The sequence below is a fragment of the Echiichthys vipera genome (assembly GCF_963691815.1).
Source record: "Echiichthys vipera genome assembly, chromosome: 16".
NCBI lineage: Eukaryota > Metazoa > Chordata > Actinopteri > Perciformes > Trachinidae > Echiichthys > Echiichthys vipera.
This window is the reverse complement of record NC_139841.1, coordinates 13,484,550-13,500,396: the sequence shown is the minus strand read 5'-3', so window position 1 is coordinate 13,500,396 and position 15,847 is coordinate 13,484,550. Positions and strand designations below refer to the sequence as shown.

General features: G+C 42.2%; 3 protein-coding genes across 3 annotated transcripts in view; 2 read left to right on the top strand and 1 right to left on the bottom strand.

Moving 5' to 3' along the window:
• Window positions 1–3,351, top strand: part of ank1b (ankyrin 1, erythrocytic b) — a gene marked incomplete at both ends in the record, with an annotated part of 76,393 nt that extends 73,042 nt beyond the window's left edge. The window contains 4 exons of the mRNA XM_083929458.1: window positions 1,039–1,696; window positions 1,813–2,083; window positions 2,429–2,500; window positions 3,283–3,351. Of these exons, the coding sequence (XP_083785584.1) occupies window positions 1,039–1,696; window positions 1,813–2,083; window positions 2,429–2,500; window positions 3,283–3,351 (1,070 nt within the window). The remainder of the gene's footprint in view (window positions 1–1,038; window positions 1,697–1,812; window positions 2,084–2,428; window positions 2,501–3,282) is intronic.
• A 5,623-nt stretch (window positions 3,352–8,974) lies between these two features.
• LOC310958463 (eukaryotic translation initiation factor 4E-binding protein 1-like) lies at window positions 8,975–11,746 on the top strand. The gene is made up of 3 exons (XM_083929420.1): window positions 8,975–9,221; window positions 11,103–11,297; window positions 11,396–11,746. The coding sequence occupies exons 1-3, from the start codon at window positions 9,086–9,088 to the stop codon at window positions 11,419–11,421; spliced, it is 357 nt and encodes a 118-aa protein (XP_083785546.1). The 5' UTR covers window positions 8,975–9,085; the 3' UTR covers window positions 11,422–11,746.
• A 1,990-nt stretch (window positions 11,747–13,736) lies between these two features.
• Window positions 13,737–15,476, bottom strand: LOC310959124 (nodal homolog; the record flags this gene model as incomplete). The annotated part of the gene is made up of 3 exons (XM_083930364.1): window positions 13,737–13,889; window positions 14,005–14,774; window positions 15,167–15,476. 3 exons carry the CDS (start codon window positions 15,474–15,476, stop codon window positions 13,737–13,739), a joined length of 1,233 nt encoding a protein of 410 aa, XP_083786490.1.
• Between the last annotated feature and the right edge of the window lie 371 nt (window positions 15,477–15,847).

The window sequence follows — 15,847 nt, the reverse complement described above, 5'->3', positions numbered from 1 at the left end:
CATTTTCATCTGCAGAATATGCAAGATGCTGCTGACTCCCAATCAGGAAGGTGTGACAAGGGTTGGAACGATAATAGAGACGTTTTTATTACAGCTTTGGTATTTGTATCACAGCTGCTGGGATACTGTAGAAAAAATCAACTTCCATCTAATCAGCTGTCTATAATAATTACTGAAAAGGTACAGCACCTAGCTCCTGCCTTGATCGGTCCTCACCAAATGTCATCAAGTCATGAAGAAGGACAAATTGATGATGCTTTCTGAAATTATCTGAAATTATCTGAACATATCTGTGACGGTCAAATTTCAAATGTACAGTAAAGTACTTCCTATATTGTAGTTGCCTTTATGGACATTTTTGCTAATTTGCCTCTCAATGAACTCCGGTTTCAATCAGGATACTAAAATTCAATTGGAATACTTTCTCAGATGTTGCTAATGATACATTTATATCGTGCCAACCCCACAATTACTATGCTGTATAACTCTAGACTCACCTTTTCTTGCTTATCAAGGAACACAGTGTATGTTCTTCAGATTCACTTCCTTACACAGCAGCCCTGCACCATTCACATCAATGGGTGACATCCACCAAACCACTTTTACCCTCACCTTACTCTTATTGCTGTGTCCCAATAACAGTAACCTGAAGTGCTCGGATCAAACCCGCAAACATTAATTAGAACAATCAACATTAGAGAGAAGCTGATTTCAGAGTGAAAGACAAGTATTGTTCCTGTGCTCTACTTTTCAAACTGAAAGTAGTACAACACATTCTGGCTGGGATTTAATGGATGGCTGGTTTAATGCATCTTGCTTTTCACTCTTGATGAAATGAATTGAAGGATATCTCAATCCTTAATTAGTGGCTTTATAAAGACAGACTCTATTCTGTTTGTTGGTATATTGGGACAGGGCTGAGCCCCACTGTTTCCTCATAGGTTGGAGAAACAGTTGATCCACCACCTCCCCATCCTCGCCCTGGCTATGCCTGCGTGGTGTTAGTCTTTCTCTTGTCTCACCCCTGTCTTCCCTCAGGTTATGGGCTGGTGCAGGAGGAGCTGCTGTCTCCGGCCTCCATGCAGTACAGCCTGCCCTCCCCACTGGGTGCAGAGCCCTACTGGCAGGAAGTCTCCAGCCTCGAGTGCGCCCCCATCGCCACCACTGAGGAAGACACATTAATGGAGATGTCGGACGTTCAGGTGTGGCCAGCAGGGGTGAGCCCCTCGTTGGTCACGGTGGAGGACTCGTCACTAGACGGCAGCAGCCGGGCTGACGATTCGGAGGGCGCAACGCTCTCCCTTCCCTACAGCTTGGGTCGCCCGAGCAGTGGAGCCAGCGGGGCCAGTGGCTCCATCATGGAGCTGGAGGAGGAAGAGGAGGAGGAGGAGGAGGAAGGGGATGTTGAGGAGGAGGAGGCGCCACATGAGCCAGCAACTGTACTGGCAGAATGGGACAGGGTGAGGGCCAGTGGCGCTGTTCCCAAGGTCAATCTAAACGGCCAGCTGGGAGGTCAGAGGTTGGATGGGAGGAAAGGGGAGGTCCTTGCAGCAGGAGGAGGAGCAAGAGGTGGAGGTGGAGGTTTAGGGTTGGGTTCAGTGGAAGGGATTTCTGTTGTTGCAGGCCAGCAGGTGTATGCCCAGCGGTGTGAGGTGTCAGGACTGAATCGAGCTTCGGAACACAACGGAGATAACCGGTACGTCGGCTATAACTGTAGTCAAACTGATTACATTGTGTGTTGTTTCCCACTGTCTGTACTCAAAATGGCTTTTTCTTTCTCTCGCTTTGCTTTATTTGCATTTTGCTCTCCAGGGTGGTGGGAGGCGGAGCATTTCAGCCCTACTTACCAGACAAGGACTCCCTGCAGGGCTGGGTGGGCTCGGTGTCCTCAGGACGTGACGGCAGTGTGCCAGGCTTGCGCGTGGCCCAGGAGGCCCTGCTGACTCGGGTGTGTGACACGGGTTACTCTCATGTGCTGCGTGGGCGCCTCCTGCAGGGCACGCAGCCCTTTGAGAAGGGGCTGGGCTTCTCTCACCAGGAGGCAGACCAACATGCTTGGGAAAAGGAGCAGAGGCGGGGCCAGGTCAGGTTGCCAACCACCCGCCGCTTCCTGCGCCTGGAGGGGGAATATTTTTGTCCATCCCTTTATATCTTTTTCACAAGCAAATTGAAAGACAGTCATTTTATTTGATTTTCTTTTGCTCATGACCATTAACAAATTTAGTCAACAATCATCAAAATTGATTATTTTGATGAAATCATAGAACCGATCAGAATTATGTGTTATGTGGTGCAACACATGGGGAATATCTGCCATGTATGATACTTTTTGGTTTTACATTTCTGATTGCAAACAATTTATTGTTGTACAAATATGAGTGCAATGAATTGCTGTTTATATCCAAATTGTGTTATTTTTTTTGTACAGAGAGAAGAGAAAGAGGACTACGCTGCTGAGGCGCAATTTGTTGATGAGCACGGACATGTGCTTGCCAGAAGGGTGAGTCAGTCATGTTTTTCATCATTTACACTGAGTCATATTCACACATAAACACTGTTAACCCAAGCAGATGACAAGAATTACTCACATAGCTTGGCACAAAAAGTGAGAAATGAGCAGTTGTCACTAGCCAAACGCTGACTAAAAGCATTCTCCTGTGCAAATTAGACATCCATATATTAAAGGTCCCATATTGTAAAAAGCAAGTGTCTTTTTTAAATTATTATTATATAGCAGGTCCAGGTGATATATAACTTCCGTACAGTTTTGATGTCACATCCATACTAAATACAGGTAGAGCCTCCAAACTGACATTACAGTCATTCCCCAGTAGCAATAACAATGCAGAAGACCCAGAAACACTGACCAATCAGAGCAGACTGTGTTGTTTCAAGCGGGGTTCTTTAGGAGCGTTTCAGAGGGTGAATACATGTACATGTATATCCAGACAGTATGAGAAAAAATTGTTTTTTGAACATAAAAGCATGTAAACAGGTCCCAAAATACACGTATGAACCTGAAAATGGGTAAAATATGGGACCTTTAAATACATAGCTTACATAACTGTAAGTCATAGTTGAACAAAATGTGTGTTTGTAGAAAAGTGAGACGTCACAATAATCATTGTCACCATTGACAAATGCTTGCACATTTTTTTGGTATTTTGGGGCTGCAGCGAGCCACAGTGGCTGGCAAGTGTTCTGCTCTGGTTACATAGAGGCTTCAGCAGTTAACTGGTCCGAGTGTTGTTTTCTTCCCTACTCCCTCCCTCCTTGCTCCAGGTGGGGGTGGATGTGAGAAAGGGTGCTCAGTCAGCGCAGCGCACCACTCTGCGGAGAGTTAAACACTGAAAATACACATACTACCCAGTCCTCCAGGTACGGGACACACAACAAGCACTTGTGCATCCCAGTGCTTGGATAGAAGCCTGTATGGTGACATACAGGAGAGCTCAGTGGTCTCTCACATGCTTTTTTCATATGTTTAAAAAAAAATAAAACCTTAGATGTAGCAATCAGTACACTTTGATATGATTTGTTTTATTTTTAGAAGGCCAGATTCATCTTGCCTGTGTTTCATGTGGTAATGTTGTCCGATTCTGTTTTGCAGGACTGGAAAGCCACTGCCAAATCATCCTCCACAAAAACACAACCGGACCGCAGAGGAAAATGAGCAAAGGAGGAGAGGAAGAGTCCGACAAAGACTAAGAAGTGCAAACTACAACAAACAAAATCATCCTCAATGTGTGACCATGGATAACACACACCCAAAAAAAGAGACAAAGAGAAAAAAAGAGGAGTTCAACCTGTAGTTTTATAACATTTGTAAAGAAAAATATCGACTAGACTAAGGCATGATTCTTCTTCTTCTTTTTTTTTTTTACAAAAAAAACATAAATGTCAGTAAAAACAATCACGAAAAAAAAGAGCAACAAAAAGTGCTTCCTGTGAACTGTAATCGCATGATGACTGCTGGTGCATGCCCTTTGACCTTTTGAACTGTCATTATCTACAAACTGAAGCGGTACAAGGTAGGGGGCTGGCCCACGCTTTTTAGGACCTTATTCCCCCCAAACTGGAGTGGTTTGTTTCAGCAAGTTCAGTCCAATAACACTACAGCCAAAAAGTAGTCCCTCCATGGATGGTTCTGTCTACAGCTAAGCTTCTGCTGAGCCTACCAATGCTTCTTTCACTGGACCCTTTCCCCTAATATTCTCAATGTGATATATGCACTCTATGCTACTTGGACATGTGTCAGTGTGTGTATGTGTGCGTATGTGTGCGTATGTGTGCGTGTATTCTTCTCTGCTGCATGTGTTTCTTGCCTCTAGCTTGGCGCTGAGCTCATGCCTCACGATTGGCTCTTTGGCCCCTGTGATGTCACGGCGTGGTCTGCGCTGGAATGAAAAAAGTCGCTGTGTTCCCCCTGCTAGTGAGTGTTTCCTGTCTGCGTGCGCCAACATCTTTTCCTTCGTGGATGAAGCTCGTTTACTTCGGAACCTGTCCGCCTTTGTTTTTTAATTTTTTAGAATTGTCTGACCATTGTATGGAACTAGAAATCTCTTTCCCCCCTCGTGTTTTTTTCGGAAAAAAAGGGGTCGGTTGCTTTATTGTATTGTGCAGCAGCTCTACAACACAAAGATCGATGTTTTCCTCCCCCCGTGACCTTTTTCTATCTTCTTCTTCTGTCATTTCTTCCAGTAGCGCATGCCATCTTGATTCACAATCATTATCAGTAGCCACCTCAGTCAATATGCAGTAAAATCACAGGCCTATTCATCATCATTTATAGCTCCCTAATGCTAAAACACTTTGTGTGCTCCTTCTTTATCTGTTCGCAACGGCTGTATCTCCTCACTGTTGAATTCAGGTGAGTGAATGAAGTGGAACCAACATGGAGGATCTGTTTCATGTGAGGATATAGGGATTTGGAGGATTTCTGTCAATGGTAAAAAAAAAAGGTATAAAATAGCCTGACTCTACGACAGTATATTTTGTGATCGTGATAGGTGCTGCGCGGCGAGGACAGACAGAGGTAGCACTGTGATTGTCTTATTAACACTGACCACAGACTCGTGAACTGTGAAGACACATGCATACACACAAACACACACACACACATATCAGAAACACGTTACATCATGAAAAAGAAATAGCCTGGTTGGAGTGTTAGATTTTTGGGGGGGTTTGCCACAGCAATAATACCTTACAAGAACACAGAAGATGGAAGCCAGGGTTCTGTATATCTACACGAAAGGATTTGGAAGTGAAAGGTGTAAATGACTGAGCTCGCTGGAGACAGATGTGCTGTATCTGACTGGTTGAATGAGTCAGAGAGGGTATACTGATGCAAGATCGGATGATTCAGCTGTAGCAGTGCGGGACTGTGGAGGCCTGAGACTGATCGTTTGTTTTTAGTACCTAAAGTAGCAAAATATAAGCCAGGATATGTTAACTTAATAGACTGGTACCTATCAAGGAGTATGTTGCTGCCATAAGGTGGAAAGTACCTATAGCTCCATTTTCTTTTTCTGAGTAATTTAAGTTGTTTCACTATTTTCATACACTGCAAAACCACCCATTGTTCTCTTTATCTCTGAAGCACTTCCTTTATGCAGAAATCAACAGCAGCACTATGAAGGGGTCATATCATCCGTAGCACACATTTCCCGGCAATCAAAACACTATTTAAGTACTGTAAATGCTCCTGTAGCCTGAATGATAGAGACACCGAATGAATGACTGAATGGATACATTAGGTACACATCTCACAAATGCACATATTTTCCATGTCCGTGCACATGAGAGCCTCATCCGATACAGCACATGTTTATTACGAATCACATGTTTTCCACTGTTACTCCACTCAGGTTTTCAGTTCTGCTTCGTCAGAATCAAAAATAGTTTTCCTTTTTAAGTTTCGAGTCCTCCTCTCAAAGACAAGTATGGGACAAAAAGCGAGTGCTTTCGGTTGTTTTGGGACGGGATGGGGATGCATGGGGAGGGGGGTGTAAGTGTGTGTGTGTGTGTGTGTGTGTGCGCGTGTGTGCTTGTGTATGTGTGTGTATACTTGACACAGTTTGTGGTGGAGAACTCATTGATTCAAATAGGACCAAAGAGAAGACGAATGCCCAATCCCATTTCACCCCTTGCCCCTACGCCCTAGCCCCACCCCTTGGTTTTGCGCGTTCACGTGTAGGGGCAGGGGTGATTTTCCAGACCCATACCTAAAATGGAGGGCTATGAGATATTATTCATTATTATATAGAATCCAAAGAAATTAAGGACACATGCGTTAGTTAGCATAGGCAAACTACAAAAGGTTTTTGCAGTCTTTACTACATACCCTAAACTGCTCCAGGCTTTGAAGACGTTTTCGTTTCCTGACAAGTCTTTACTTTGCTGCAGACAAGCGCAAAAGAATGCCGTGTTTTATTCGAGTTACTTTCTGTTTGACCCATTCTGTAATCTTATCAAATCAGCTGCTCCCATAAAGTCAAGCCTTTAATTCTGAGCCTTACGTCTGCCCACTAGAGGAAAAATAAGATACCCTCTATTTATATTTACACTGTGCCGTAACTCAACTCAAGCAGTTTGTTTGTTTGTGCTTTCAGTAGATATGTTAGCCCGATAAGTTGCTCCTCTTAGCAGAAAACGTAGCCACCAAGGCTGAAGCTTTATCTAGTGTCTTGAGATAACTTTTGTTTTGATTTAGCACTGTGAATAAAATTGAATTGACTTGAATTACCATTTACAAAATGTGTGTGGAGACAGCTTTGAGATGTATTTAGACTATAATGTTGGAGATACAATTTACAGAAATGTTATTGGACATTACACTAATAAGTACATGTGAGAAAAACCTTTCTTAGGTGGATTGTCAAAAATGTACAAGAGAGTTCTGTTTGGGAGGATAGGACTCAGTGTTTCTAAAATCCTGACCAGGGCCCTGGCAGACTCTCCAGGCGTGTTTGCTGCCCCCGATGATCGATACACTTCTTATCAAATGCAACTCTGGGAGTTGTATGATTCAAACACACTTGTTGCCAACCCTAACAACAGGTCAGAAGGTTCAGCGACATGACACGCCCACTTCACTACACCACACGTCCCCTGAGATAACTTCCTGGATGAACGTTTTTATTTTAAGTCAAACAGCAATCTTTTTTCAAACCTGACCAAGAAGTTTTGGTGCCTAAACCTAACCGTTTCGTGTAGTAGGTGTGTCCTGCAGTACTGTGCACCCCCAAATAGGCCCACTTGAAAACACCCAGGACTAAAATTTTAGGGATTATAATTTAAACCCTGAGCCATTATCCTTTTGTTGATATTACAGTTAAAAGACCAGGTATTTCCACTGGATAATGATAAGGATAAAAATTATCATTTGGATTTGCAGTCTGACATAAGATAGTCAGTGAGCCTGTGCTTTATGATAAATTCAACTCCACCATGTTTGTGCTGTAGGTAAAGCGTGTGTGTGTGTGTGTGTGTGTGTGTGTGTGTGTGTGAGTGTGTGTGTGTGTGTGTCTGTGTGTCTGTGTGTGTGTGTGTGTGTGTGTGTGTGTGAGATGGTGCTTGGTTTCAAACCTTGTTGGATCGGGGGGGGGGGGGGGGGCTTGAGAGGTCGTGTAACCTTCGACGATGTATTTAAAAAAAAAAAGAGTATTGTAAAATGTCAACTGTCGCGAAAGAATAGAAATCACCTATACTCCTTTAGAATGGATACATGACAATGTAAACGCAATATCATATTACTCTATCCTAAGGAATGCAACTGCGCACATGCACAAAAAAAAGATGTTTTTATGAAAATATATGTATAAATATATGACAAAATATATTTAATTAGAATGCTATGCACCCTCATAGAGTTGTTATGGATGTTCTTTAAGCATTATCTAGAGTAGGCCAACGCCCACATCATGGGGAATGTAGAGGCTTTGTAGCTATGACCACTTGTTTTCTTTTCTTTTGTATTGTCCTGGAGAGAGGATAAACAAACGTGAATATGTATACAAGCCTTTCAATCAGAGTCATTCTGACATGACGATATGTATAGATCATCTTTCCCTGTACACCAGCTCAAACCATTTACAAGAATTAATAAACAAAGATGTGACATAGATATTGTCCTGTTTTTTGTAAATAAATAGAAAAAATGAGTGCAGCCTTTACATTTGTTGCTATAATCTGGACTATTTTGAATTCTGTGTACATTTAAATGTATTTGTATTTGTATTTCATACTTTGTTTTATGGGTCCAAAAAATATTTCCCTTAGATGTGTTCTGGAGTTTATCAGCAGTTGTTGACTCCAGAGGGACTGCTCAGTTTAAACCCAAATAAATATAAATGAATTATTATTCCTTATTGGAAATTGAATTGTACTTATATATTGTTACTTAACATGTAAATCTTACCTTTTTGCATGTTCAGCTGAGCAGCTCTATATTGACTAAACTACTGATGTTTAGAAGAAGAAGAATTACTTCATTTCACTTCCATTTTACACAGGCAACTACCTGGACACTGTCTTTTCTTTGAAATAAGAATACTTTATAGTCTTTTTTTAGGACACTTCATATAGATTTACATATTAAGTCATATGGGACCATCCTCATAATAATAATAATAATAATTATATGGTTCATTCTGATTTCGCTGATGGGGGGGGGGGGTATAGTGTATTTTTGCTGGGACTACACATGTTTTTTAATCACATGAAAAAAACTTTTAATGTAATACATATTTATTCTTGTTCTTAATATGTTATTGTTCTTTTTATTATATATCGATGTTTGAATATTTGGGATTTAAGTATTATCTGTGGTCGACAGAGCAGCCTGCGGATCAGAAAAAAAACCTACAATCCCACTCCTGTGACGCCCCTGCTTTCAGCCAATCACAGCTCTCTGCTCCACGTGGCGTTTTGAAGGAAGTGCCTGGGTTGTTTTGGATGTGTTCACACCACGTGTTCCCACATGGTAGCTGCTCTGCTGTCTTCACTGTACCCCCGTGGCAACTTTTCCCCCCCATTTCTGCGGTGTTTACAGTAGCGCAAAACCGACCGAGTGTTGCGAGAGATGTCAGCGGGAGGTCACACCACCGGGAGCCGGGCTATCCCGGCCGTCAGACGGGTCACCATCCACGACGCTGCCCACATGCCCCAGGACTACTCTACGACTCCCGGGGGGACTCTGTTCAGCACCACGCCAGGAGGTGACCATGTGCTGGGTCTTTTCAAAAGACTCAACACAGTTACATTGTTATCAGATATTATAAAACAAAGGGTTAAGAAAAAGCTCCGTAACATAATATAAACATTGATAATAATAAAAGTTGAAACAGATGTAAATACACACTATTAAAATGACACGAGACAAGAAAAGGGGGTCTGTAAAATGAGTGTAAACAGAATTAAAGAGACATTTAAATAGAAATAAGAAGATTTAGGGGATTTTTGAAGAATAATCATGCTGAGTGGAGAAGTTATCAGTGTTATCATTTCACTGTTATTCCACCCCATCACACAGTATGCTGGTAAGCTTTGGTAAATCTGTTGGCATTGGGTCAAATGGCATGAGGCCATTAAAGTAAATGTGTTGTCAATTTAAAGATGACACCTTTATTTAATTTTTTTGGATTTTGTGATAGTATGGAGACACATGCTTGACGGTGTTTCCTGACAAGTTAACAGAATTAAAGGAAACTTATTATCTGCACCTAAATCATGCGGCCTGCACACTCCTCAGCCCCCTTTGACTGTACACTTGTTTTTTTTTTATTGCATTTCAGTGTAGGTGAAAGTTGCTTTCATTGTCTGTACACTAACAATCTTTGGCATGCCAGACCCTGTCTCCGCTTAACAGACCACTGGAAAGATTGTGTGTTGCCAATCAATATTTCATACATTGGTTTCATCTTCTCAACAGCAACTTTAATGCAGATGTATTTCTTCATTAATGCTCATGGAGAAGTCAGCGCACAGACATGAGTAACATTTAGCAGACTTATGAATACTTACACAATCAAGGACTGTATGATCAAATGTAGGCCCACTGTACTGGCTCACATCCTATTTATAGGCTTGTTATTACAGCAGGCTGTTGTTGAGCTGCAGCAGCAACATGTTTACTAGGTGTTGGCTCCACTAGGACAAACTGGTTATATTAAAGAGGAAGAAAATGAGCTACTTTAAGTCTAAAAATAACCAAACTTTCACCCACTCACCCGACTACAACTAAAAGCCAGTCTCACTCTCATCAAAACACTGAGTTGTTTGGCCCATTATTCAGTATTTTACTCAAATATCTTTGAGAATAACACGCTGGGAAATCTCCAGTGTGGTGACAGAAGTAGAGCAGAAAAGGTTTTCCCTCCCTGGTTGTGAGAATGTTGACGCGGAGTGCACATGTCCATTATAACTGATACTGTGTACTGTCATGGCTGGGGACAGATTTACACAGATAAAGCAGAATAGGGTCAGTGGAGGTGTATCAACGTCACTGAAAGGGATGACAAAATATAGGTCATTGGTCATGGGCATGTATGGACGTGCATACAGTAAAGACACAATAGTCACCAGACCGAGAAAAAGTAGAAGTCTCCACAATACTGTTGAGGTGGTTCATACAATATGTATTTCTTTTTTTTACCTTATTTTGATTTAACACTTTCAAAAAGTGTTTTCTATTAAATTAGATTTTAAAAATATAATTTGTTTAGTGTTAAGGTGTTTAATGCCAGTGCTGCTCAATTTAATTACATTTAAAAAAAAGTGTAAGTTTAATGTTGTCTTGTATCTTTTATTTTTAACTGTTACAATTTTTTAAAATCAATATTAGCTGCTGAATTTAATTCTATTTTCACCGTTTAAACCTTTTATAAGTGTCATATGTGAAGGTTAGCAGATGCATTTCATTTTATGTTATTTTTATGTAAAACTGACAAATGTTTATTAGCCCAAATAAAAAAATAAAACTTTTACACAAAACTAAATTTACAATATGAACGCAGCTGCTTGAAATGTTACTGTACTATACTGCCAAAATATTGACAATGCGTGACTTTTGGTCCCCTTGCTGTTGCTGCTGCCTGCAGGTACCAGAATCATCTACGACAGGAAGTTCCTCCTGCAGTGTCGGACGTCTCCTCTCGCTCGTACGCCTCCAAATCTGCCTGACATCCCGGGAGTCACCAAGCCGCTCAAACCCAACTCCTCCAACGACACGCACCAGCCCGAACAGACACCCAGCAATAACACCGACCACATCCTGCATACAGAGGAGAGCGCAGGTAAACACATCTGTATATTTACGATGAGCTGCAATCATGGTTTTCTTTCATTCTCTACTTCCTTCTACTCAACCACATCTTTTCTTCTCTTTTTGAAGATGCCCAGTTTGAAATGGACATCTGAAGAGAGTCAGCCGCAAGGACAAAAGTGATTCACAACTTTTTAACTGCATTTTTTTGTTTACTGAGATAAAAAAAGAAATCTCAGTTGAAACATGAAGCCTATAGTCTTACTGAGCTGTGTGATCCGCCTTCAGATTTATTCTGTCAACAAGATGGCATTTTTTTTTTGTAACAATTAATATGTCTTTAAATGTTTTATGCTTCTCAAACAACAGAAACTGATGCGTGCAATTGTTTCTTTACTTTGAATATACTTGACTGTGTATGACCTCTGATATATTTGACAAGTAAGTCGAATTCTTGTTGAAATTAAACCATTAATTATATGGGATTGGACTCAGTCTGTGTCACATTTTCAAGTGTTATAACCTATAAACGAAGTACTTTAATTATAATTTAGATGTATTTTGAAAACATGTCAAATTGCTAGTATTTGGGGAAATGTGATGTTTAGAAATCTGCAATAATAGTTTAAGGAACAAACTGTGAACACTGACAGGATGACTGTGAACACTTTTATGTTGTTGTCGAATTTGATAACATACACATAATTTTACCTTTCCGCCAACACTTTTCTTTTGTAATCTTTAAATCCTCCTAATAAGCGTATGGTACGGTAAAATATCAAAGAAATCCACCAGGTGTTAAAATTGATCAATATTCAATCCTCAAATTTTTATGATAAAAGTCTGACCCATCATTTTATTCAGTCCAAACAAGAATCGCTTTTAGAAAGATATCTTCAGCTGCTATAAGTGCTTCACTATGTTCACCACGGGAGTGTGCCTATGTTCCCAAAAAAGGTCCTATGTGACCCGGGATGATCCACGGCAAATAAGCTTATGTAGACCCTAACCCTACCCCCAAACCTTAACTCCTAACCCTAACCAAATGCTGAATTTAATCAGTTGTTATGTTGTTGTCGAATTTGATAACATACACATAATTTTACCTTTCCGGCATTTTAACACTTTTGTTTTGTAATCGTATGGTATGGTAAAATATCAAAGAAATCCACCAGGTGTTAAAATTGATCAATATTCAATCCTCACATTTTTATGATAAAAGTCTGACCCATCATTTTATTCAGTCCAAATAAGAATTGCTTTAAGAAAGATATCTTCAGCTGCTATAAGTGCTTAACTATGTTCCCAAAAAAGGTCCTATTTGACCCGGGATGATCCACGGCAAATAAGCTTATGTAGACCCTAACCCTACCCCCAAACCTTAACTCCTAACCCTAACCAAATGCTGAATTTAATCAGTGAAAGCATAGGCTTATGCGACTGGGGAACATAGGACCCGGGGACAATGGGATGACCCCCTCACCAGCCAACTGGTAACTTTGTCAGTCTGCTGAAGAGTTTTGTTGCTGGAAACCAACTAATCAGTCTTCATCAGTGAGGTCTATTCTCTTGTAAAACTGTGAAATATTAAAGGAGATGTTCACAAATGTTTTAACTGTCTAAAAGCAATAGTCAGGTGCCACTGCCCATATTTTAGCAGACATGCAGGTGCTACTAATGACATGAACGATGGCTCCGTTCCATTTAGGTCATTCAGTAAAACCATGTCAGTGAACCAGCTTACACCATAGGACTGTGAACTTGAACACCCTAAATGGAACACAGTTGTTATTGAAGTTTCATTTTTCCAATCCTATAAAGTTAAGGGCAGTGAGCAGCCTGATTTCAACTCTGTATTAAAACCCATCAAACACTTTGTTCAGATAAGAAATAATTTATTGTACTGTATTATTGTACATAGTAAACATACAAATGGGTCAATGTGACCCAAACATGGCAATAAAGTTAAAAGCGCTTACACCATTCTGACATTTGCATTTGTCCTTTCATCATGAAGAGAACCGTTTGTACATAAGACCTTTTTGTCTTCTACAGTGCGTCAGTCAGTGACCATTTTGTGCTGTCTTGTTTCATCTTGACTGGATCGATCTCTTACCATCATCAGTCCTTGCAAACCTGAATTGTAGCTCATCCTCTTGCATCCAAGGCACTCTTCAGGTCGACTAATTTACAATAAAGTACCAATAATATATAACTCTTGATTTTTAAAATCCATAATTTAAAAAGCTGTGTCCAGGATATAAAGTAGTTCATTTCTTTCATGGCGTGCATGCAGCAGCCTATGTCCCAGTGTCAAACTGGACATCTATGTAAAGTGCGTGTGGACAACCATCCACTTTGTGCCTCTGAGTGGCTCAGTTCTGTGGCTGAAGCCTCCTCTGGGCCTACAGCTCAGTGGTTCCAGTCCATCTGGCCTTTTTAAACCTAAAGGTTATTTTATGTCTTTTGCTCAGTGACAGCCGCACTCCTCCACCACCATGTTCTCATGATGCCTCATGACCATCTTCCCATCCTCGAAGTACAACATGGAAAGGGGTGCCAGGCGTGTTGGCACACAGGACGGACATGGCACCTTGTCTGGGTGGTGAAGTTTCAGAAGGCTCTGGAGAAAGAAAGAGAAAACATGATTGATTAACACCCATGTAGTGCATTATTAAGAGATTTCCTGTAGCAGCTAATACGAAAAAAATAACAGTAGTTGGTAAATTCAGTCTTACCTGCATGTATGCGTGATTGGTTGGGGTGAAGGTCTCATCTACTGGTGTAGGACAGCTCCCTTCACAGCGATAGGCGTTGTACTGTTTGGGATAGATGATCCACTCACTCCAGCCGAGCTTCGCAAAGTCCACCCACATGTCCACCTTCCTGCAGAGAGGACCCTTCTCCTCCTGTGTGGGCTTGCTGGCAGGAGCGGCTCCGGCCACTCTCTGGCTCTGCTGCTGGGTGTGGTGGTGCCTCCTGGTTCTGCGGCTCCTCCGCCTGGAGCCAGCCGTCTCCCTCTCTCGGCCCAGGCTGACGTACTTGGAGTGCTCTGCTGTGCGGATGAGCGTTGGCATTCGCTGGCTGTTTAGGTTCTGCCTTGAGAAGACCACCATCATGACCCTGTCAGCTGTGTGGTGCTGGGCTCCTTCCTGCTCCTGCTCTTCCTCCTCCATCCCCTCAGCCTCAGCACCAATCCTCAGCATGGAGTGTTCCCCCTGCATCCAGCGACGGAGCATCTCCGTCATGTTGAACACCTTCCAGGAGGAGGGGGAGGCCATGGCACTTGGACGAGCTCTCAGGCGGCCCAGGAACACCCTGTTCTCTGGGCAGTGCATGCCGGAGCACAGCAAGTCCCTGTGGGAGTGGAAGATGTCCACTGAGGCTCTGGAAGATTCTGTAAAGGAGGGCAGGCGGAGGCGGAGTTCGGCCAGTTGGACATTGTCGCTTGCGGACATGGAGGACAGGTCAAAGGTGACAGACCACCTCTTGCCAATCTGTTGGCATGCTGAAAGAAATAAGAGTGAAGAAAAATGGTTAGACTTGTACAAGAGAATGCATTTATTCATTTGACCTTGGGCTTGCAAAAGATTTGCCAGCAAGAACAGTTTCTCATCTGTAAACGTGATAACTTCACAGCTTTTTTTTCTCAGTAGGGAGCTGCATAAGATTCAGTTTCATTATGTTTGATTAGAAGAATGATAAAATTAAAAGTGAAATAAATCACCACAAAACCACACTTTGTATGTGTGTCAAAGGAGAGCACATGCATAGAGTGTTCCTTATGTTTTCAATGTTATAACAGATAGCCCACGTGCACTGCATGCCATTATAGGTGGGAAAAATCACGACAAAATCAAACTCCATTGAAACATTTTATTTCTGAAGTTGAATACTCACTCTTAGCGACAAGGCTGATCACAGAGTCGGAGTCGTGCAGACCGGGGTTGTCCTCCGTCCCGGTGTGGCTCCCGCTGTCAGCCAGGGTCCTAGCCCGGTCTTCTGTGAGCATGGTCCGGTAGAGCTGCATCATGTAGAGGGGCAGCCTGCTGACCTGCTGCCTCTGCACGGCGCTCGTGGAGCCGGTGCTCATCCCACGGAGCAGTGCGTGAGGGTGCGTCCCGGGAAAAGGCTGCGCGGTGACAGCCAGGACCAAATCCCCCAGAAGAAGAAGAAGCGCAAAAGAGAAATCCACCGTTAGTCCCTTCATAATTCCCAGGTGCGGTGTTGTCTCTCCCAGAGGTAGATTCCCAAGTGGTCCAGGTGAGATTATGAGACTTGTATTTATAATCACACCCCTCTGTACTGACTCTTTTTGAAGAGATCTGTCAAGCTGTGGATGGCCGAGGGGCGTGTGTGATCCACGGGGGCGCTCAAAGACTTAAATGTGACAAGGTCGTTGTATCGAAACCAGTCTGCCTATGTAGTGGCCGAGGTGTGAAAACTGTTAAAAGCGCACCGCTCTGATTGTTGTTGTTGTTTTGTATATTAAAGATCCCTTTGATGAGAATGACAATAATATTAGTTAAGGAGATTACAAGCGCGCTCTGATTAATGGGGAAGTGACACGGGAGTTAATCA

What these genes read in the sequence shown, in the direction of transcription:
- LOC310958463 (XM_083929420.1), top strand. Translation starts at nt 9,086, where the DNA reads ATGTCAGCGGGAGGTCACACCACCGGGAGCCGGGCTATCCCGGCCGTC. An exon ending in GTTCAGCACCACGCCAGGAG is followed by an intron (nt 9,222 to 11,102) that starts GTGACCATGTGC and finishes TGCTGCCTGCAG; the next exon opens with GTACCAGAATCATCTACGAC. An exon ending in GCATACAGAGGAGAGCGCAG is followed by an intron (nt 11,298 to 11,395) that starts GTAAACACATCT and finishes CTCTTTTTGAAG; the next exon opens with ATGCCCAGTTTGAAATGGAC.